General features: G+C 40.8%; 2 protein-coding genes across 7 annotated transcripts in view; one reads left to right on the forward strand and one right to left on the reverse strand.

The window, feature by feature from the left end:
* Positions 1-672: 672 nt before the first annotated feature.
* Positions 673-5,628, reverse strand: INHA (inhibin subunit alpha). The gene is made up of 2 exons (XM_034433805.3): positions 5,163-5,628; positions 673-3,416 (listed from the first exon to the last, which is right to left on the reverse strand). The coding sequence occupies exons 1-2, from the start codon at positions 5,449-5,451 to the stop codon at positions 2,671-2,673; spliced, it is 1,035 nt and encodes a 344-aa protein (XP_034289696.2). The 5' UTR covers positions 5,452-5,628; the 3' UTR covers positions 673-2,670.
* Positions 5,629-10,339: 4,711 nt separating this feature from the next.
* Positions 10,340-23,313, forward strand: part of OBSL1 (obscurin like cytoskeletal adaptor 1) — a 78,662-nt gene continuing 65,688 nt past the window's right edge. For all 6 annotated transcript variants that reach the window (XM_034433802.3, XM_034433804.3, XM_060687847.2 and 3 more), the window contains exons 1-4: positions 10,340-11,253; positions 12,636-12,695; positions 13,768-14,845; positions 21,152-21,421. In XM_034433802.3, the coding sequence (XP_034289693.2) occupies positions 13,804-14,845; positions 21,152-21,421 (1,312 nt within the window). In that variant the 5' untranslated portion in view covers positions 10,340-11,253; positions 12,636-12,695; positions 13,768-13,803. The remainder of the gene's footprint in view (positions 11,254-12,635; positions 12,696-13,767; positions 14,846-21,151; positions 21,422-23,313) is intronic.

The raw sequence follows: 23,313 nt of genomic DNA on the forward strand, positions 1-23,313 counted from the left end.
CTAAGAAGCAGTAGATAGACATATTAAGTCATAAATTCAGTACATTATGCACATACATCTCAATGCATAAATAGTGTGTTCATCTACTATATTACACTATGATTTGTTTAACTGTATTTTAATAAATAAACTACTATTGTCTGGGTTCATGTAATAGAGAAAGTCAAATCCAAACACATAGTTTGTTCCTCTGGAGTCTGGATGGTATGTAGCCTGAACCTGTTGTTTGATGGTCTTCAGGACATCCTTTGAACATGACTGCTGAAAAATAGTCATTATTTCCTGTCTCTTTGCAGTAAGAAATATACAAAACCTTTCCCAAGCCCAGAAAAACAAAATCCTGACCTTGTCCATTTTGGGCCCTTTGTCCACATATCCCCACTCATCCACCACCCAAAACCAGTGGCTGGCTCTCATCCTGTTATGTCTCTATCCTAGTGCTATCTTGGAGTTTGAAGCCAAATTGATCCTTTCCTCGGCTGCTTCCTTCTCTTCAACGAATACCTTGAAACTTACCTGCAAGAATTTACACTAAAATACCTATATGAAATCAAGAATGAAAAGCATTTCCCCCCCTGACATTCATTATACTTTTTTTATTTAGTAAAGTGAGCACAAACTGTCCCAGGAGTTGCATCTTTTAAAACAACAACAACTGAATAGCATTGAGAATTTTAGAGAATAAAAGTTTTTATTTTAACTGTCATTATTTTGGAAACATTTTTTAACCAGGCTTTTACAATGATTGCTGATTAGGATGCCAGCTTCACAAAGCAAGGGGACGCCTACACTCTGGCCACCTCACCGTGTACCTGGTTAAGGATACTCTCCAGTTGCAAGCAGTCACCCCATCCTCAGTGCTTATTTAAACCAATTGACTTCTGTTTCATCCATTTCAATAGTGAAATTGAAATTTTCCTCCTTGGGTGGAATATTTATCAAGTGACAATAACTACTGCCAAAGGCAGACATCACCAATTCCTAAACCAAGCTAACCAGGTAGACCTCGATTTAACAACCACAATTGGGGTTAGAATTTCCACTCCTAAGCACGACGGTTGTTAAGTGAGTCGTATCTGATTTTAGAACCTTTTTGCCCATGGTTGTTAAGTAAATCATTGTGGTTGTTAAGTGAATCGTAGTCATTAAGCAAATCTGGCTTCCCCCATTGACTGCTTATCAGAAACCAACTAGGAAGGTGACAAATGGCAATCACGTGACCCTGGGGTGCTCCAACCACCTTAAATACGAGTGCCTGAATTTTGATTATGTGACCGTGAGGAAGCTGTAACAGTTGTAAGTGCAAGAACTGGTCATAAGTCATTTTTCCCCATGCCATTGTAACTTCAAACAGTTGCTAGATGAATGTTTGTAAGTTGAGAACTCTCCGTACTTGCTGCATTCAACTGAACGTTTTTTAAAATTAGAGATTTCTAAATATTTCTAAAATAGGCCCACTTTCCTGCTTCCCCAATATTCTGATAAGAACTATATAGACTATATATACTATATATATCTGTATGTGTATATCTGCATGTATGTATGTGTACACACACACACAAACATTATATAAGAGTCTATATAACTCTTATCAGAATATATACATATATGTCCTATTCCCCAGCCTTTGGTTCCTTTGGCAAATAAGAAAGGAGGTGGTCGAGAAGCTAAGCAATCTGCTGCAAGTTTCCTCTTTGTGTTTGTAGAACCTCAATGGTAAATTTGTCTGAAAGAGCACAAGGAAAGAAAGACACAATGAAAATGTAGCATGTCAGGACTGAGGATCATTAATCATTCATCAAAAATGGGCAATTTCCCCCACAAAACAAAAGGGGAAGATTAAACAGCTTCTTCACTCCAGTCCTGGTTCTCCATCCTGATTTTAGCTTCTGTTAATAAAATCCAAGGGCAAATGAGATGATTTTTGAAAAGGAAGCATTCAGATCCCTAGAATTCAGAGAGTTAATGGAAAGAGTGTATGACTGTTCTATGATTAATAAGAATCTACACACACACACACACACACACACACACACACACACACACTATTCTTTTTCTCAGGTTGTGAGACTCCTTAAACTCTCCTTTCTAGTTTTGGAAAACAGGACTGCACTTCTTGTTCTGTTCAGAGATATAGGTTCAAGACAGTCAGGCAAAAACAGAATGCAAAATACATGCATTCATTTGCTTTTCTTGTGGACTGTCATCAAGAAGGAACAAATGGAGGAGGAGGAGGAGGAGGAGGAAGAGGAGAAGACTATCATATCCCTTCCTGTCTGCTCAATATCACCCTCTCCAACCTGAAATTATTCTGTGGGTGGGAAATCAGCTGAGCAGAGGCACTTTTGAGTGAACAAAACAAAAGGGGAAGATTAAACAGCTTCTCCACTCCAGTCCTGGTTCTCCATTCTGATTTTAGCTTCTGTCAATAAAATCCAAGGGCAAATGAGATGTTGTGAGGCCTCCAAATCTGGCTGTGAAGGCCAGAGGTGCCAATCTTCACACTGAAAAAAATAAGGCACTGGCACTATTAAGCCCTGAGTAGAAGTGCTTTAGTTCTGGGTTCATATGAAGAAGATATCTTGTTGCAGAGGGTTTAGAGTGAACAGATCTGAGCAAGACAATAGCTTTCCTTTAGGAGAGGATTATATTGCTAAAGTTGAGTTATTGCTATATGCAGACACAGTCCTGGGTGATGATGTTGGGCACTGTCTCATACTTGAAGGAGTAGCCACCATCTGAGGTGGTACGGACTCTCAGAGACTGCATGGTGCCTGGCAAGGCAGCACAGCAATCCTGGGAGTTGGGAATCAAAGTCTGGATGCCGGAACAGTTTCCATGACAGTAATAAAACATAAAGCTGCTAGGATGCACAATCCAATTGTCCCATCCTAGTTCTTCAAAAGTGATGTTGATGGAGGTGCGGTGGCAATTGTCATGGGGCATAGCATTATGCTGGAACAAAGTGAGATTAGCTAGAAAATTTTCTTTTAAGGAACGCCGGTCCCGGTCTGGTGTCTTGGGTTTGGTGGTTGCCACAAGGAAAGGCATCTTTTCAGCATCAGCCACACAGGGGCAGCCCAGGCAACGAATGAAGAGCACAAATACATTCTGGGAAAGGTAATGGAAGAAGGATCTTCTAAAATGAAAGACTGTCCAGCCCTCAGGAGCTGGCATTGCCATGGTAGCTAGAGGAACCTGGCCTTCTTCAGAGAGAGTGAGTATCTCTGGGAAGGAGTTGTTGTTGGAGGCAGCTTCTAAAGGGCTGTTCTGAACGATCACAGGGCCTGTGTAGAACCACAGCTGAGCTGATGTCACCTCACGACTCAAGATATGTATTGAGGGTTGAAAAATGTGGGTGAAAACTCCCTCATCCTCTGGAAGCTCATCTGGCTGAAGTGGCTCACAGGATACCTCTGCAAAAGAGGAGAAGGATTAATGGGACTTGGCATTACATACTGTAGGCCAGGGGTCTCCAACCTTGGCAACTTTAAGATTTGTGAACTTCAACTCCCAGAATTCCTCACTGGCTGAGGAATTCTGGGAGTTGAAGTCCACAAGTCTTAAAGTTGCCAAGGTTGGAGACCCCTGCTGTAGGCTATCCTAGACTGGAAGAATGAGAAGTGAAAGAAGAAAGAACAAGTGTTGATGACTCTGAAGCCTCCTTTCCCTTTATTAGGGCAGGTTCAAAAAATGCAGCCAAGTTCTTTCTTTTATTAGATTAATAACTGGCTGGGTTGCTATATGCTTACACTGTAGGAGGAGAACAAGGTTAAGCTGTGATAGCAAAAAAAAAAACCCCACAAACAAACAAACACACAGGAAGAAACTGATACCACCTGTTCTAACTTGCACATTTTTATCAAAAGGCATAAGCGCATGCCTTTTAATAACATTTGTTTTTCAGAAAAAGAATTTTTCTGATTATATGTTTACATGTGAGACGACAGCAAAATCTTGCAGTTGTGGAAACTGAATCCCATACAAATATTGCCTGGCTTACTGTTGAAGTTTTTCATCTGTACATTAATACATATGTATTCATAATGCAGACCTGTGTATTTAATACTAAATAAATTCCAAAGAAAGTGCTGAGGAAGCTACAGCTGTCAAAACTGGGCTGCCAAAATCTGAACAGCCACAAGATGACAGAAAAGAGATACATAATTCTTTCCAACCATAATTCTTTCTTCCTGTAAAATGGAAATCTGGACTTTTGCAGCTCAGATACAGCAATACTAGCAAACCTGTAAAAGAATATGTGTATGTGCAAGAGTGATAATATTCAAAGTTCACATGATTCTAGTGAGTCATTTCTCCCTTTATGGATTTTAAATTGTCTTCCTCTACCTCCCCTTTTTTTTCTGCATACCATCATTAAATCTCATTTCCTATTCAGACATAAACCCACGTCAGTAATCTGGATTGTGGAAAGTTGAGATCTCTTTGAAAGATATTTCCTAACGAGGCAATTCAACACACAAGCACCTGCAGAATCTAAAATAGCGGGTTTATGTTAGTGTAACAAAAAGCTTAAGGTTGCAAGTTTGTTATGAAGTCACAGAACAGTGTTACCTGCCTATTTTGAAGTAAGTCACACTGAGACTAACTCTCAAATAAAAGAATATAACATTACAAATTGTGGTTGAAATACTATATCTTGTTATCTGGAAATAATCCATCTGAATCCAATTAGACCTATGTTTAAGGACAGGTAAAGATCTCCTGTTAATTGCATTAAATTCAATGAGACTTCTGAACAACTAGAAAGAAAACCGGAGTGCATATCTACAGGAAAAGTGAAATATTTCAAAGCCACCAAGATACCCGAGAACACCCACACTGGCAGCATCAGCTGAGTTTGAACTGCTGAATCTGGCTTAAATTTCTGCTATAGCTAGAATAAAATCAAAATATGTGTGTTTGTGTGTGCATGCACATCTCTGGAATGAAGTTCACTGCTATATGATTTCATAGAATCATACAGTTGGACATGACCTAAAAGATCATCTAGTCCAACCCTCTGCTCTGTGCAGGATCCACAACATGAGCTTAACCTCAGTATTTGTTCCTGCATCTGTTGAAATGGGTTAGATGATAAAATAACGATTGCACTTTTTCTTTAAACCTCCCAGGACCCCTTGAATTATGGTTCTGCTTACCTTGGGTTGGGAAGGCAATCACTTGGGATAGGTCTTCTTCCTCCAAGCTGCGAGTCACTTCTGTGTCCAAGGTATGCCGCCTGTGGAGCCCCCTTTGTCCCCCTTGGATCTTTTCATTTTGGGGGACAGGACCAAGAAAGTCCAGGAAATGTTCCTTGATTTTAGCCAGGATGAATGGCCTGTCAGCATCCCTGTTGCAGCCAGCAACAGCAGCAGAACCCAGCAAAATCAGCTGCAGGATCAGCATGAAGTTCATCCTGGTCCAGATGTGCAGAGAGCTTTGATCCATCAGGTATGAGGGAACAAGATGCAGGCTGTGTGAAGTTCTTGCAAAGAAAAAAAAATGCTCTTGCCTGTGTGTAAGAGTTCCGACTGAGGCACTGTTCCCAGATACTGCTTGGTGGCTCAGAATGTGTGTAGGGAAGTCTTGTCTCGTGGATGAGGTAGACTGACTCTTCTGTTGAATCTGCCCAGCTCCTTCTGCCTCCTGATTTCTTTATTGAGCCAAGCTGGGGCATGATGGCATTGAGACTATCTGTCACTGACGCAAATGTCTGGTAGCAATGAATATTATCTCATGGGCAGCAAAAACACAGGAGACGTCTGGAATGCAAGGACGGTGTTGCCTAGGGGACAGGACCTAGAGCAGAGTACTCTGGAGGAGAGATGGACGTAGTCCCCAAGTTGTCAACATTGGAGCAGTAACAGAGGGGCGATTCTCCTTAGTTTTTTTACTGGACTGTCTGAAATTCAGCTTCGTCGAAGTGTTATGTTCTGTGGGGCTTGATCATTCTCCTCCATCCCAAGCAGTTTTCAGCTTTAAGTCATTCACATCATATTAAATTCTACATCAAAGACTTAGTAGGCAGTTTACAAATGTTTCACATATGTACACAAGCTCACAATTTGCAATCCACACACTATCACTCCCTAGTTCAATATTCAAAAGGCTTTAAATGCATTGGAATGACCTTTACACATATATTTAAAAAGACATATAGGTTCTACCTTTGATCACACTGAGTAAGGGTTTAATATGGGTGTTACAAAGCAGTACAATTGCTTGTGAATATAATATTTGCATGATCCTAGAATTAAAATGATCCTCTATATTCATTAAATGCATGCTACTTTTTTTTTTTTTTAGGTTTCTACCCAAATCAATGAGTCTTCTGTTATAAAAACTCCATCTGTCAAAGTTAACACAACTCTCAAAGTAGAATATCAGTAACTGTTTTAAGTCACCTTCATAAGTAGACACAATCCAAATACGACATTGACATTTTGGTACAACAACACACTGTATTTTGGTTAGAGAAGTGATTATTAAATCACCTTTATGAAGGTCCTGTTTATAGTCCTTTTTAAAATGTTGATAAATCAGATTACAGAACCTGGTTCCAGATGAGAAAAGATTATCATATAATTGTGGCTATTTTAGTAGCAGGATCACAATCAGGTTAGGCATAACCCCCCCTCCCCAAAGCAAATATTCAAAATGACTGAGAATGGTTATATGTGGCCCAATGCACCAGTAACTGAAACTTCTCTGGATATCCAGCTAGTATAGGGATGTATAATAGACAGAAGGAGGGATGTTTGGAGAAGATCTGAATCAGTATGAATAATGTGTGAAAAGCAGGAGGAGCTTAAGGAACATTTCAGTAATTCAAAGAAAGCTATGCTTTTTAGTGGTTTTATTGATGAAAATTCATATAGAGGGTTCTTCCTTGACCTGGATTCCTTGGTTTCTCACCACAGAGCAGGCCCACAGCCTACAGCCCTGAAAATAAAATAGAGGAGATGGAAAGAGAGAAGATGGGATAGTTAGGGTGAAATGCAGCCATCTCTGCTTTCTTATGCTCAGGTTGAGATGGGGGAGCCTGACCAAGACCTTCTGAAAACACTTTGCAAAGAGGTTTATGCACTGGGTCATCCAGAACAAAATATATTGTCAGCATAGATGAGACAATTAAACTGACAAGAAGAAATTAAATAATTCAAAGCAAGTGAAAGGGAACCTACACTGAAGCCTGAGATACACCGATGAAGACAAAGATTGGGAGGTTGAACCATTCCATATAACAGAAAAGAGCAGAGAAATGAGGAGACCTCATGAGTAGAATCATTGCACGAAGATAAACCTCAGGTGGAACATTAATAGTTAATTTATAAAGTTAATTGGTAGTTCAAGGTATCAGATGTAGCAGAGAGGTCTAATCAGAGCAGCATTGAAAACAGATGGTTTGCCTTGGCCACCAGCTGGTTGTTAACAAAAGAGTCAATGCTAGTTTGGTACAATATCCCATGCTGAAAATGTATTAAATTTGTTTGTGAAATTGCTGATGGTAAAGTGAAGAAGGACTTGAGAGAAAACTACTGTTTCAAGGGATTGAATAAGAATGGAAGGAGAGACAACAAATGAAAACTGAAGGACTGAAATAGAGGATGAAGGTAGGCATCTCTTATACAATATACAAACTGGTTGGAATCCCTGGAAGTTGTAGTTTAACAAACCATCTGGAAACCCACAACTTTCCCTCCCTATACTGTACTAAATGAAAAATAATTTTGAACTCATTTTTTTCCCCACTGGGTTCTCTTTATCTAGTTTTAGTACATGTGGAGAACAAATCATGTTTTAGGACATATTTATGTAGAACTGTGGAAAAATCAAAAGAGTTCACAAACTTTTAAGCACCATATGTGAGAAGCAACTTTGTTAATTGAATATTGCTATATATGGGAAAGCTAACATTACAGTATTGCTAGCGTTCTCCATTTCTTTTCTCTTTTTAAAGCTGCACTTCCTTGGTCTAGAGGTGCAGCATGGGGAACTAAGAAAAGGCAAATAATCAGGTGGTAGAGTGATACAACACAGTGGAAGCAGAGATAATAACTCAAATTATTCTTGCAAAATAGAGTTTATCTACACTGGATTCTGACTGAACATGAGAGGGTAAAAGCAGCTTTGTGTTACATTTTACTGTACCCTACAATTATGCTACAATTCGGGCAGACCTGTCTTGTGATTCAGATAAGAGTGTATCATTAATCCTGGTTAGGTGAAAATCTCTGGGCCTTTCAGAAAAATAAAACAAGTGAGGATGAAGGGGGATGTAGATGATGGCAATGTTGGCTTGGGATTTTATTGCATCTATCCATCAGGAAGTAAGAGTGAAATGACTGATTTCCTGGACACTGGCCAACAGTAAAGTCAGTCAACACACAGGTCATATGGACACATTCCCACACTATTTTCTCACCTGTTGAACTTCCCCGAATTCAACAGAACCACAGCAAACTGCAGCATCAATGAGAATACTTTTTCCTCAATATGTACAAGAAAGTATTAACATTTCAAAGCCACAAAATCTGAAGTGGTCTTAAAGAGGATCAAGTTCACAGAATCTAAGAATTGGAGGAGCGGAATTAAGCCATTAAATTCAATCTTCTGATCATTGTAGGAATTCAGACAGAAGTATTCCACAGAGGTGTCTGTCTCTCTCATTTCCACATGAAGACATGAAGTGAAAGGGAGCGAGTTTGGTGCCTCTCTGGGCACTTGATTCCACTGTCACATTGTTCTTACTGACAGCTTCTCAAGTTGGTATCGGATGTTCTGTAATATAAATCCAATATTTCACATCCTACCTTCTGGAGAACTTTATTACATGTGGCATCCTTTTAAGTCTTAAGCAATTTGATATTATTATATTCCCCCTCTATTTTTTCTTAAAACTAATCTTTATTTCTTTCAGTCTCTCTTCACAGGATTTTCTAGTCCCTTAATCCTCATTATTATATAAACCTTTCCAATTTGTCTGACTGCTGTTTATGAACAATGCAGATTATAGTAGACTTTTTCTTTCTGAAATTTGGAAAGTATATGTCTATAACTAATGTGGCTGAACGTAGAATAAGCAGGTCTGCAGCCAAATCACACTACTGACATGCTCAGTTTGTAGTCAATGACTATTCATAATCACTTATGTGTGATTTCCAAGCCAGCTATGTATCCAGTTTGTTGTCATGCCCTCTAACCTAAATTAATGCTAATCAGAATACCATGGGATACTTCAAGTACTTTGCTGAAACCAATATATAATAGGTTTACAGAATTCACACCATTTATTATGGAAGCTTTTATTTAATAAAAAAATCAGATAAGGTTAGTTTTGCAAATCCATGTTATAATAATCTTGGTGATAACTGCATTCTTTATCCAACTTCTTTATCATTTGCTCTAGATTTTCCCAGGAATTTATGTCAAATGGACTGGTTTACAGTTCCCTGTATCTTCTTTCCCCCCTCTTTTTGATGATGTAGGTAACATTTGTCCTCTTACATTTGTCTGATATATACAAGCAAAAATTTTTTGCTGTGCCATCTCAGGATACTTGGAGATGAGAGGTTTTTATGAAAGAAAGATAATATTGGTATAAGCCTGTTGCAAATCTGCATTCACCTCTAACAGTTTGCCTGTCAGAAATGGTATGTTGCAGAAGAATCATTTTTGAAATATCCTGACATTTTAAATTTGCTTGGTATGTAGGATTTTTTATTCAAATGTGTAAATTTTCAACTGCAGTCAGAGGTGACCCACTTTAAGGAAAAAATTATCCTATTGTGCAAAATCTTTCCTCATTTATCTTTCCTTGCAAAATCCATCTATTTTTTTCTGGCTACTCTTTTCTAGAGAAATTACCTCTATGAAGCGTTGAAAAATGTTTATAAATAAATATCCTGTCCTAATTCCATACTTTGCTCCTGAACTGAACATTAACAGAATGCTGCTGGAAATAGGTTCCTTATGGGAAAAATGAAAAAAAATCATATCTCAAGGAACAGAGAAAGTAAGTTACAAATAATCCTGGGAAGAAAAATATGTTAGGGCAGCAGAATATTTGTTGATAAAGTTTGTAACATGAAAAGAAAGCGAAGGCTGCAAGTTACTGAATCTGTGAAAAAAAAATAATTATCTTTACACAATTCAATCTTGCTGAAGTAGCGGTAGTAAGGGTTGTGTGGCGTGTGCCTTTGTATGTTTGAGTGGGTGTGATTTCCATTTCTGTTTTTGCTGACACTACCATCTCCTTGGCCATCTCTTCATTCCAGTCTTGGGTAATGAAATACTTCCAGCCACTAGTGCAGCTGTGTGAAGTTATAATTGATCCACTTTTCTAATTATACAGGGACAGGGACAATCAGGAGGCTGAGATCTGATGACAAAGAATCTTCTAGAACTTTGCTTCTTTTGTTGAGGAACCATGCTTGGTAGCAGCATTCCAAGCCTTGGGGTTTGCTGCCAATTTTTATTACCACTCAATGCATCATGACAGGGCATCTGGGGAAGGAGATGGAAGCTCATAGACTCAGCAGTCTGATGTGGAGGATTCAGGGTACATATTGTTATTGGTAGTCCTTAGGAGCCGCTTTGGATGGTCAGGTGTAGATATTAGTCTGTCATATTGTGGTATGACATTGGGATCAAAATTTCAGGCCATTGTTGGCATACTACAAACTACAAACCTAGTTTGGGTAATGAAACATCTGCAACCAAACAACCAAACTCGGAGAACATCAAGGACCCTTCATACTACAAGCTGCTTTGAGATGGGGCGGGGTGACCCGGTTCTCCCCCTACTCCCTTCTCTTGAGGTGGGCTAAGCCTGAGGCAACTTCAGGGCTGAGGGATGCCTGTGTGTGCCTCCCTGCTGGGCTCTATACTTAGCCAAGTCCCAGCCCCCTCTTATCAGCCCAGCCATGTCATCAGAGAGTATTTTTGGGGACAGCAGCTGCAGGCATTTGTAACACTTCAGCTTTGCTCCACTCACAAACGCCTGGGGAGCAGGGCAGAAGGAGACCAGGGTGCTACAGTGTAAGAGGGGCAGACAGCAATTGGGGTGTATGAGGAAGAGTGGGCAGGCAGACAACAGAGATGCCCAGACTGATCATGGAACAGGAAAGGACAGATAAGTATTGAGGAGAGCAATAGGAGTTTACACCCATGAATGACCGAACAGCTGGACATCATCTGACAGGACCAAGAAAAGCAAGAACCGGTTGCCTGAGAAAGCTGATACACGAGGTTAGTGAACCCAGAGAGAGAAGCAGGGGGTTCTGTTAGGAGACCCTTCTTACGCCCCCCTTTTAGCTTGTGTCCCTGTGCAAATAATGGGATTAAGGAGAACCAAAGTTGCCTATGAGGATATTCTGGATGCTTCTGAATGATGAGGGCCATACAATCAGTAACCAATCCTGGTTGCTGAGTAACGGAACCAAAGGAAAACAGGTTTTGGGGTACCAAAGAAACAGACTACAGGCCTTGGTGATTTGGAGCTTTGTGGAGTGAGACAGACCAAGAGTTTCTCCCATATCAGAAGCCCAACCTTCCTCTCCGTGAAGTGGCTGCCATCCTGAGCAGCTTCTCCTTGCTGTTTCCTATCCTTGTGTACCAACAGCTTACAGGGAATACTAGAGTCATCTCAGTGAGAACTGGGGGAAAAGAAAATGGTGTTCCATCCATCCTACTGGAATTCTCCCCCTCACTTTCTCCTGGGGGTGGGTGGACTCGGTGGCAGTGAATGGCAGCCTATTATCAGCAAAACACTATTTAGAGCCTGATAGGGGAGGAATGCATGATAGAGCAAGTATGCCTGGCAGGCTGTGGTGACAGTTGGGCAACTGGATCCTCTCAGCACTGGGGTAGCATTTCAGCAGGGAAGACGAATTGGGAAGCCGCTAGTTCAAATCTTGCATTACACTGTCTCTCATTAAGGGGTTCCTGTGTACAACTGCCTTCATTCCCACTTGCCATATTATACATAATCATACAATATTGGTAATCCAGTTCATGCAAATGCTTGAAATATGCTGGTGATGGCTGAGTTATAGGTCACGGTTGTGCTTTACTTCAAATATGGTTGGCTATATACATAATCTTTTTCGTTAGACCTCCTTCAGGTCTACTTTGTAAATCAGAAATTTAGTTTGCATTCTTCTTTCTGGTGGATTGAACAGGTGCTGTATTGAGAAGGGCTAGAGCATGGGGTGGACAACCCAAGACCAAAGTAGTAAATTGGTTAAAGCGTTTGGACTAGGACTCTGGCAATTCCTCCTCGTAAACATCTGTTTCAAGCCATAGTGATGTCAAAATGGTGTCCTGAGCAGTTTTGTAACTTCATCATTCAAGTTACTCATGGCATTTACACAATATGTCACAAATAATTTGAGTGAAGATGTCACTATACCTCATTATGGAACTACTTGCCAACTTTGGGTCTGTTACTTTCAGTTTAACATATTTCTCAGGGTTGAGGTGGTTTGCAGCCTTTTTAAAAAAGGAAGCCAAATTCCCATGTAAGCTGCCTTGAACTTCCGGAAATACGGTGGAATATAAATCTCAAAAGCAAGCAAGCAAACAAATATTGTGGTCTCTCAGCCTCTCTCTCTCTCTTTTTTTGTTTGCAGCTGCTGAAATCCATCTGAACACAACTGCTGAAAATCGACTGTATCATCTGACATTCTGAGGTAGGAGATACCTAAAAATGTAGTGTAACCTCTAAAAAGTTTTAAAATGAAATAGGTTGGCTGGCTCCCTCAAAACCTGGCAAAAGAAAAGTGACTCTAAAAAATGGCTTTGTGTTGACATGATAACTCACTGATTCTGCCCTCATGGGAGCCCTCATCCTTCTGAAAACCAGGAAGTGTAGTTCTTGGGTGGCTTCCAGAATTAGGCTACCCTGTTTCCCCCAAAATAAGACATTCCCTGATAATAAGCCCAATCGGGCTTTTGAGCGCAAGGCAATAAGGCCAAGCGCTTATTTCAGGGTTCAAAAAAATATAAGACAGGATCTTATTTTCGGGGAAACACGGTATTAATGATACGGGAATGTTGATGAAGATAAAGAGTACCTTGACATGGATGAAGATGCACATATTACACAAAAGAGACATCCACTTTTATGCAAACAGAGAATTGAAGGTGATAGTTCTGGCATGACCTTGCCTCATGCTACTGGGAAGAGCTGCAAAGATTAAAGCAAGGAGACTTAATTTCTCCCTATTTGTTATCTTATTTTCACAAAAGTATCTATTCACTACAGTCCAGTTCTTAGTTTTAAGATATAATTGTCTATTAGTGCCATGCAGAATCGCTTAGCTCAGCTGAGATCAACGCAATGCACCAAAATGTTAGACTCACAAAAGGATTGTGTAAAATAAGAATACAGTATGTGGCGGGGTTATCCTGGAGATACCATTTGTTGCAGGGGGGTGGAGAGTAGTAGGCTGGAATGGCTCTGGACTCCCCTTGCTAATAGTTGTGGAACAGCTTCACTAGGTGCCTGGCTTCCCATTCAGTCCAAATTTTACAACATCGAGGACTGAGTAGCAGTGTGATTAAAGCCAGAGTTAGAACTTTATCCAGAAATGCAGGAGAGAATGAGAGTGAAATGTGAAGTGATCATGCGTGCTGAACTATGCTCTGAACTGTTTTCTCCATGTAGTTTACTGTTCTCATTTCATCTTAAGTGAAGATACTGACTTTTCAACCCTTCCTCCTTCTCCAACTATAACTCTGCCTTGATCTGATTCTTTATAGGTCCCCGACTTGAGCTGAATCCTCACTAGGCTGGCAATGGATGCTTTTCGTGGAGCTCCCCGGTTCCTTGCCTCTCCTCGTACTTTCTCAGTCCAAAGTGGCACAAATGCCATCCTGAAATGGCAGGTGGCCGGGGAGCCACGTCCCAGCATTGTCTGGGAGAAAGACGGCTCTTTGCTGGAACTGCCCTCCAGCCGGATGTTTCTTGAGGTGAACGGGGATGCATACAGCCTGCTGGTCTCTCAGGCTGGCCCAGCAGACAGTGGACGCTATGTGTGCAAAGCGAAGAACAGTGTGGGTGAAACCTACGCAGCTGCTCTGCTGAAAGTGGAGACAGGGTCTGAACTGAAACCTAACGGAGATCTTGACTGTCAGCCGCCCATCTTCCTGAATAGGCCTGTCTCAGCATGCGTGACCCGGGGCGAAGATGTGACTTTTGCATGTAGGGTCTCAGGGCAGCTTGAATGGGAAAAAGATGGACGCAGATTATCAGACATCTTTGAGAGCAGCCATTACAAAATGGATGTAGAGCCTGGGGACTGGCATTCTCTGCACATCTATAACACCCGATTGCCAGATGCAGGGGTCTATGTGTGCCGAGCACAGAACAGCTTTGGGGAGAGCACGGCTGCCGCTGTGCTCCTGGTAGATCCTGTGGCATGCCTTCCTCATAATGATCCATCTCCAGGGGCTCCCCCAAACTGCCATTTCAAGAAGCCACCCAAGTCACAAGAGGAGAAGAGGCATCCACACCACCCTGCACAGATTGTATTGTCCGAAGGCAGGCAGAATGGAGAAATGCTTCCCAGCTTCCTCCCTACAAAATCTTTTACTGTGAATGAAGGGAAGCATGCCAAGTTCCGCTGCTACGTCATTGGCAAGCCCAAGCCAGAGATCGTCTGGCAGAAGGATGGGAAGGTGGTGTCCTCTGGAAGAAGACACCTGCTCTATGAGGACAGAGAGGGCTACTTCATCCTTAAGGTGTTGTACTGCACAGCACGAGATTGTGGACTCTACGTGTGCACAGCCTGCAACGCTGCCGGTCAGACGCTCAGCGCGGTGAGACTCCATGTCAGAGGTATCCATCCAAGGGGGAGGAAAAAGAGTGGGGCGGAGATGTGGGGACACCACTGAATCTGCATGAGAGCACATTGATTGGGTTCACACATATGAACTTTAATTGACCTGGATAAATGGTTTCTGCAAACCCAGCCATGTGGATGAAATTAGTGGATGAAAATGGATGGGCAATCCAAAGGAAAGAATTGTTTGTTTAGTGCTTGACAAATCAAAGGAGGATATATCTGCCAACTACAAGAATGAAAGAAAAATATGTAGGCATTGCTTGAAAGGCATGACAAAGCATAAATGTTAAGCTTGAGCTAGTCTATAAACCAATCCAGCCCATGATAGATTAGATAAACCCAAGAGGAATGGCCAAACCACTTGTGAGAATAGGAATAGGTCTAGAGCAAAAATTTCTCAGATGGATTACAAGATGAGTTTCAGAAGCAGCAGGGAGTCTCTAGACCTTTATGAAAGTGGCAGGATGACAAGCAGACTTGGTTGGGGCCTATTACCTATTTACTGAGAGACCCAAATGATCCTTGGGCTCCATTCCTGGGATATGTACACTCTTTGCCAATAACAGTACCTATGAACTGCAGAGTGGTTTGGTCCATGCCAGAGGAGATGGACAGCAAAGTTTTACTTTCTCTCAAGGGAAGGAACATGGCATGTGAGATAGCAACCGTTGATAAAAACTTGGCTGGACATGGTTCCTTCTACCCTGGGTTAGGAATATGTCTTGATTCTTTCATACAATGGATATATGTAGAATACATGTGAATTAGGAGATCAGCATGCAGGTCGTCTCCACCTGCACCTATTCTGTTGTTGACTGCTATGGTTCAGGAAGGAAAGTTTGCTGGCCAGCCAGGTAACGGATGAGTTAGTGAATGTTCCTGGATTATACAGTCTGGAGATGGAGCCCAGCACAACTGAATGATCTTCTATATTTAATATATGGCCCAGTTTTCTCTTAACTGTTAGTTCAGTATATGCAATGGAAATACTATCACTGTGTGATGTACCAACAGCAATCAGAACAGAAACATTTAATACTGCATCTGCTCTTTAGTTTGATAGGGATGGGCTACTTCCCTTCATGCAGTGTTAATTTAATTTAATTTAATTTAATTTAAGTTTAGTTAATTTAATAATTTAATTTAATTTAATTTAATTTAATTTAATTTAATTTAATTTAATTTAATTTAATTTAATTTAATTTAATTTAATTTAATTTAATTTAATTTAATTTAATTTAATTTTAATTAAATTTATATAGCCTTCCATCTCACAAAATGCAACTCTGGGTGATGTACAAAAATTATGAAAACAAATATACCAGCAAAGGGAGGACAAGCAATGGAGCAATCTGAACATATATCCAGCTCCTTGGGAACCCTGGACCTGATTATATAACTAGGTCTTGAGGGACTTCTGGAATATTGAGAGTGGGGTTAATAATCTAATTGTTGGGGGCAGAATGTTCCATAAGACAGACACCATGTCAGAAAAGGCAAGTCTCCTGGGCCTCACCAAATATAGACCCCTAGCTGATGGCACCTGCAGCATGCCTTCTTTGCCAGAACCTATGGGGAAGGCTAATGTAACCAGGGAGAGGAAGTTCCACAGATAGTCTGATTCCATTCCATGCAGGGCTTTAAACATCAACGCCAGTACCTTGAATTGGAAGCAGACTGGCAACCAATGCAGCTTGTGGAGTAGAGATGTAACATGTGCGGTTCTAGAAGTGCACATTACTGCCTTTGCTGCTACATTTTGTACCAGCTGAAGCTTCTGGATACTCTTCAATGGAAGCGCCATGTAGAACCAATGCAATAGTCAATCTGGCGGTGGCTAAGGCATGCGTGTCTGCCAATTCAGAAAAGGGTGCAACTGGTGCACAAGCAGCTGTGCAAAGGCCCTTCTCGCCATGATGCCACCTGCCCTTTGAGCAGGAGTCATGAGGCTAGGAGGACCACGAGATTGCACACAGGGTCTGTCTGGGATAGTGCACCAGAGATGGCAAAGTCCTAGAATCAGTGGGCCCCACAATTCAAAACCATTCAATCTTGCGAGGGTTCAGCTGAAGCCTGTCGTTCCTCATCTAGACCCTAATAGGCTCCAGACATCGAGAGATGACCATTCATGGTTTATTTAATTTTATTAAATAAATAATTTAAATTTTATTTAAAATTCAATTTATTTTTACGAGAGCCAATGAGACAAAACAGCAGAACTATTCAATTTGCTACGGTGGGATCTGGAATAATTTTTTTCCTCAAAACGGTTTATTAAATATTTGGTACTGGGTTTTAGATGCAATGCAAAATTGCTTTTAGTGTCAGATCTCAGTCTGATGAGAGCGTGTTGTTTAAGACATGGCTGCTATTCATCTTCTGACATGCTCCTGGGATTGCTCCTGGCCTTCAGGATGGCCTCAATAGAAGGAAGGATTCCAACTTTAGCTGCTCTGACCCTCAGCTTTAGAACAGACCTTCAGAATGGCAAAGATCATAGCATTAAAAAGATGGGGAAAGACAAGAGATGGGATATTAATGGAACTGAGGCAAGGTAACTGATAAAGGGAAAGAAAATTGGGTTATAGAAACACTTTTGACTGTGTAGGTCATGATAGATGGATTTCAGGCCCTTTGCTTTTCCAAGAGAGATGCTTGGGATTCATGAATTTTGCAGAATTTTCTGAGGAGAGCAAGAGGGCTGATAAAGCGGACGAAATGCCACGTGAGGCTCTGAAGGAGCAGCAACATTTGTTTAGCCTGGAAAGGAGAATCAGAGGGGCGGATGTGAGATAACAGGATTCGGTTATATGTCAAAGACTGCTCTTGGTCAGGAAATCAACTGTTATCTAAACCTCTTGAGGGTCAGACAAGAGACGAGATGGGCTTGAGTGGAAAAAGAATTAAACATCAGGAAGGTTTTTCTGCCTATAAGAATAGCTATGCAGTAGAACACTTTACCCAGAGAGCTTGTAGCATCTGCACTCAGTGGATTTTTAAAAAAAAAAATAAGCAAAATGTATTTCATGATGGGACCCTGTGTAGAAAAAGGGAGGAAAAAAATAGAGAGAGAAAGAGGAAGAAGGAGGGAGGGAGGGAGGGAGAGATGGCAGACTATTAACAGAATTGGAAGGGACCTTGGAGGTCTTCTAGTCCAACCCCCTGTTCAAGCAGAAATCCTACACCATTTCAGACAAATGGCTGTCCGGTCTCTTCTTAAAAACCTCCAGTATTGGAGCGCCCCCAACTTCTGAAAGCAAGTGGTTCCACTGATTATTATTATTATTATTAATTTTATTTCTATACCGCCCTTCTCCCGAAGGACTCAGGGCGGTGAACAGCCTGATTAAACGCACAAAGACAGACAAAGTTTAAAAATAATTAAAATTATTAAATAATAGGCCCAATTTATAAAACCCCAAATTTAAAATCCCATTTAAAACCAATTAAAAATCTTTACATTGATAGCCCAGCCTGGCGGAACAACAAGGTTTTGAGGGCACAGCGAAATACACTTCTTGTCCTGCCTTCAAGTGCTTTGGAGAATAGGTTGACTCTCCCTTCTTTGTGACAGCCCCTGAGATATTGGCACACTGCTAGCATGTCACTCCCAGTTCTTCTTTTCATTAAATTAGACATACCCAATTCTTGCAACTGTTTTTCATGTTTTAGCCTTCAGTCCCATAATCATCTTGGTTGCTCTTCTCTTCACAATTTCTAGCACCTCAATATATTTATTTATTTAAATTTAAAATAAATTACATATCTATTTAACTATAATTTATTTATATTGATTTAAAAGATTTGTGTGGCCACCCATCCAAAAATGCAGCTCTGTGTGACTCATATCAACTTTAGGTGGCTCACAACAACACTGATGGGGCTGTAGGCATAACAGCAGAAATAACTGGCCCCCAAAGCCCCATTCAATGACTGAATGAAGAAATATTTCCCAACCTTGGCATGCTGGCTGGAGAATTCTGAGAATTGAAATCCACACACGTTAAAGCTGACAAGGTTCAGAAACATCTGAATACACTTAAACATTAGCCAACAGAGCCTTTATTTATAGCACAGGCATTGCAACCAGTACATCAGTAAATAAATATAGGAAATTAAGCTTTAGCTTGGCCTTCTCCAAGAAATGCTAATTTCCTGTAGGGTAATATTATGCAGTATCAGATGAAGTGGTGCAGACAGGTAAACCTCTACCTTATCTCATCTGCACACTCAAAATGGTATTTCCAAGGTGATTCTGCTCTTCCAAACATGGCAGACCTCTTGATGAATTCTAATTGCCACACCCTGAGGATAAGAAAAGCGGTTCATTTAGATCTTGGCACTAACATCTACTTAACCCTTGAATTTCTTGACCCTGGAAATTGGAAGGAAAAAAATAGAAATGATTTTCAGTTCAATATAAAGTAAGCTGTTTCCCACTCTGTAAAGAGACTACACATTGTTGATTAAGGGAGGGGCGCCCGGGATGGGGGGGAGGGGTGCCCGGGATGGGGGGGAGGGGAAGTGGGTGCGGGGAGAGACATTTTTCAGAAAGGCTTAAGCCTGGCGCCTCTTTTCTAGAAACAAAACCACTGGGCTCAGTTGTGCCATCTAAACAACTCCCACCTGTCTTCTCAAAGATATTTGACATTGCTCTTTCCTGCAATTTCATCTCTGTACTCTGATCCTTGGCTTGCTGAAGGGGTAGACAGGTGTCCTTAGCAGTGGGCTCCAAAGAGCTGATGATATGGCCCCTGAGTGCTATAGATACCACATGCCACCCACTTAGCACTCTGTTCTTGTTCAGAATAATCCTTTGGAGAAAGGCCACCCACTTCTCCAAGAGCAAACCAAAGTAGAGTAGGCATCTTCTCAATAATCTGTAAATCTTAAATGTTAAAAAATAATGGCATTAAATGTTTGTCTTCATATTCCTTTTGTCAGTTTACTGTAAAGCATTCTAAAAGAAAGAGAAGGGCCCCACCATTCATTTAAGCAATTAAGATTACCCTTGCACCCATCATCAAAATTTTCTTGTTTGATAGCAAATTATTCGGTAAAGACTATGGGAGATTGTTACAGCATTTGTTAGAAAGTGAAGGTATATTTTTAAGAAAGATTCAGTATTAATTAAGCCTGCGCCCATTACTGATTACTCCTTGTGGGCAAATCCTACAGAGCTTAGCTGGGTTCATCACAGCTTCTCAGGAGGAATTAAACTCTGGATAGCAAATGCATGCCAGAAAAACCCATAGGAATGGAGGACATGGATTTCTGGAGGCACAAGGAACAGCAGCAGCATTTTAAATATGCTAAGAATTCTTTCTAATTTATTTATGTTTATTAAGAATAATAAAAGATAAAGGAAAGGAAAAACTGCATGAAACAGGAAAAAAGGGAAAGTTAAGAAATATAATGACCTCTAACCTGCTTTTCAACAGATAGCTACAATTTTATAATCCCTCTTCCCTCTTAAATATTACAGTTCCTTCAGCCACTCATTTAATCCAAGTCTATCTTAATCTTCAAACCCATAAGCCATCATTTCATTTCTGTCTTTTTTTCAGCAAAAATCCTTATAAGGCTTCCAGTCTTTCAAAAAAAAATGTTTGTTTGTTTTTTCCTCTGATCAAACAGCTCGGTTTTGCCATTTTTGCAAGTTCTGACATTTCACAACCCATTCCTGACATTTTCACAATCCATAGTGGGATTCATTATTCTTCCATTATTGTGCATATAATAGCATAGCTGTTAAATATTCTAAAAGGGTTCAGACTTCAGACCCTGATGAAGTCGACAGTGAGAGGAGAATTATGAAATAAAATATGGGAAAGCTTAAAGAGTTGAAGGAGGAGGGTTGGGCTGGCAGTTTAGGGAGTCTAGGGATATAGGACTTTCTGTATACAGGTAGTCCTTAAAACAATTTCTTTAGCAAAGAAAAAAGTGACTTACACATTTACGATCATGGTAGCATCCCGATAGTCACGTGATGAAAATTCAGATGCTTGGCAACTGGCAGGTATTTATGACAGTTGCACTGTCTGGGGTCATGTGATCACCATTTCTTATTGCCCCAGCTGGCTTCTGACGAGCAGAGTCAACGGGGGAAGATTTGATTAATGACCACATGATTGACTTAACAACTGCAGTGATTTGTTTAATGACTATGGCAAAAAGGTTATAAAGCAGGGCAAAACAACTGCCTTGCTTAGCAATGGAAACGTCGGGCTCAGTTGTGGTTGTAAGTTGAAGACTACCCGTAGGCCTCCATGTGGAGTCATTCTGTGTCTGTCTTCCAGAACCCCAGCTACAGTTCCAGGCACCTTTGATGGATGTAGAAGTGTTGGAACACCAAGATGCAGTCTTAGAGTGCCAGGTGCCTCTAGAGACAATGCCTACCGCATGGTATCTTGAAGACAAGCGCCTGCAACCCAGCCCCAAGTACCTGATGGAGGAGCAGGGCCTACTGAGGCGGCTGACAGTGCGTGATGCTCGGGCCGATGATGACGGTATCTACTTGTGTGAGATGGAAGGCAAGGGCCGCAGCATTGGGGAGCTCTCTGTGCAAGGTGAGGCATTTTGACGTAATTTATTTGAATCAATTCAAATAAATTCTTAGAATACATTATGATATTTTTACATGCTAAAGTCCTTCAGGTATTTCACCTGACACCTGTGCTCAGCAGTTCATCACACGTTTAACCTTAAGTTCAGCTCTCGGCTCAAATTGGCAACATATTCACAGACATGGCATGGCTGGAGTAAAAAAAAAATTTATTGCAGATCGGAATAAAATCTCAAAAACAACAGCTAATTGCCCCCAAGAGCTGGAGATGTCAATATCTCTGCTCATGAAGTCTGGGTTTTATCCCCCTGCCCTTCAGGAGTATTGGATATTGAGTGGGTAACTTGGTGGCTTCAGAAGAGAGATTTTTTTTTTAATTTAATGGATTGCCAGCCTCAGCGTTTACACATTGTATAATAGGATAATCCTTTGTTTAAAGAATCGTCAGAGGACAGGGCTCTGTTTGAAGCTGTCCTTGGATATGAAGGCCTGTGCAGTCTAAACTCAATGCAATGATAAAGAACCCTATCAAAGCAGGAGCTTTGACGTTAGCAACTGCGCAGAAGATTCAGCAGGCTCACTAAACAAATTAAGTTATTAACATGATACAGTTTTGAATTGCCTGTGGTAGACCAAAACTAGAGCTTTGATTACCTTGTGGAAAAAGACTGGTCTTTTCCATCCTAAGCAATTCACAATTGTGTTTCAGGCTTCTGTAGTACCTCATAATGTACTGTATTAAATATATATATATAGGAGTTTTGTACTGTGGAATTTTAATGTTGTAAGCCTCCTGGAGTCACCATCATGTGTAAGTTAGGCATCCATATACATGTTGGTTATCACCTTTAAAGCGCTCCATGGCATAGGGCCTAGCTATCTTCGAGACCGCCTGCTGCTACCAACGACCTCCCATCGACCTATGCGCTCCCACAGAGAGGGCCTCCTCAGGGTACCATCAGCCAAACAATGTAGGCTGGTGACCCCCAGGGGGAGAGCCTTCTCTGTGGGGGCACCTACCCTCTGGAATCAGTTGCCCCCAGAGTTAAGGAGAATCCAAGACCTCAGTGCCTTCCGCCGTGCCCTTAAAACCCACTTTTTCCAGCAAGCCGGGCTGGCTTAAGAAGAAATTTTTAAATTTTTTAAATGTTTTAATTGGTTTGTGATTTTTAAATTTTTGGGCCAAATTTATATATATTTTAATTGTTCTTAATATTTGTAGTTCATGTTCTTAATTCTGGCTGTGCACCGCCCTGAGTCCTTAGGGAGAAGGGCGGTATATAAATTGAAAAATAAAATAAAATAAAATAAATTTGTTTAATAAATAAAAATTTAAACTGTTATCAAGTAGATACAGGTAATCCTCAATTTAAAACAGTCCATTTAGTGACCATTCAAAGTTACAGTGGCACTGAAAAAAGTGACTTTTGACCGTTTTTCACACTTACGACCTTTGTAGCAGCCCCATGAACATGTGATCAGAATTCAGATGCTTAGCAACTGGTTCATATTTATGACCAATGCAGTGTCCCGGGGTCATGTGAACTCCTTTTGTGACTTTCTGACAAGCAAAGTCAATGGGGAAGTCAGATTCACTTAACAACCATGTTACTAAGTTATCCACTGCAGTGATTCACTTAACAATTCACTTAACACTTAACAATGGCAAGAAAGGTCATAAAATGGGGCAAAACTCACTTAACAAATGTTTCACTTGACAACAGAAATTTTGGACTCAATTGTGGTCGTAAATCAAGGACTGCCTGTATTCTCTCTATGTTGTTGTTAGTTGCAAAGTCGTGTCCAACCCATCGTGACCCCATGGACAATGTTCCTCCATGCTTTCCTGTCCTCTACCATCCTCTGGAGTCCATTTAAGCTCACAGCTACTGCTTC

This window comes from Pantherophis guttatus, chromosome 1 (genome assembly GCF_059756535.1).
Source record: "Pantherophis guttatus breed Tessera chromosome 1, ASM5975653v1, whole genome shotgun sequence".
NCBI lineage: Eukaryota > Metazoa > Chordata > Lepidosauria > Squamata > Colubridae > Pantherophis > Pantherophis guttatus.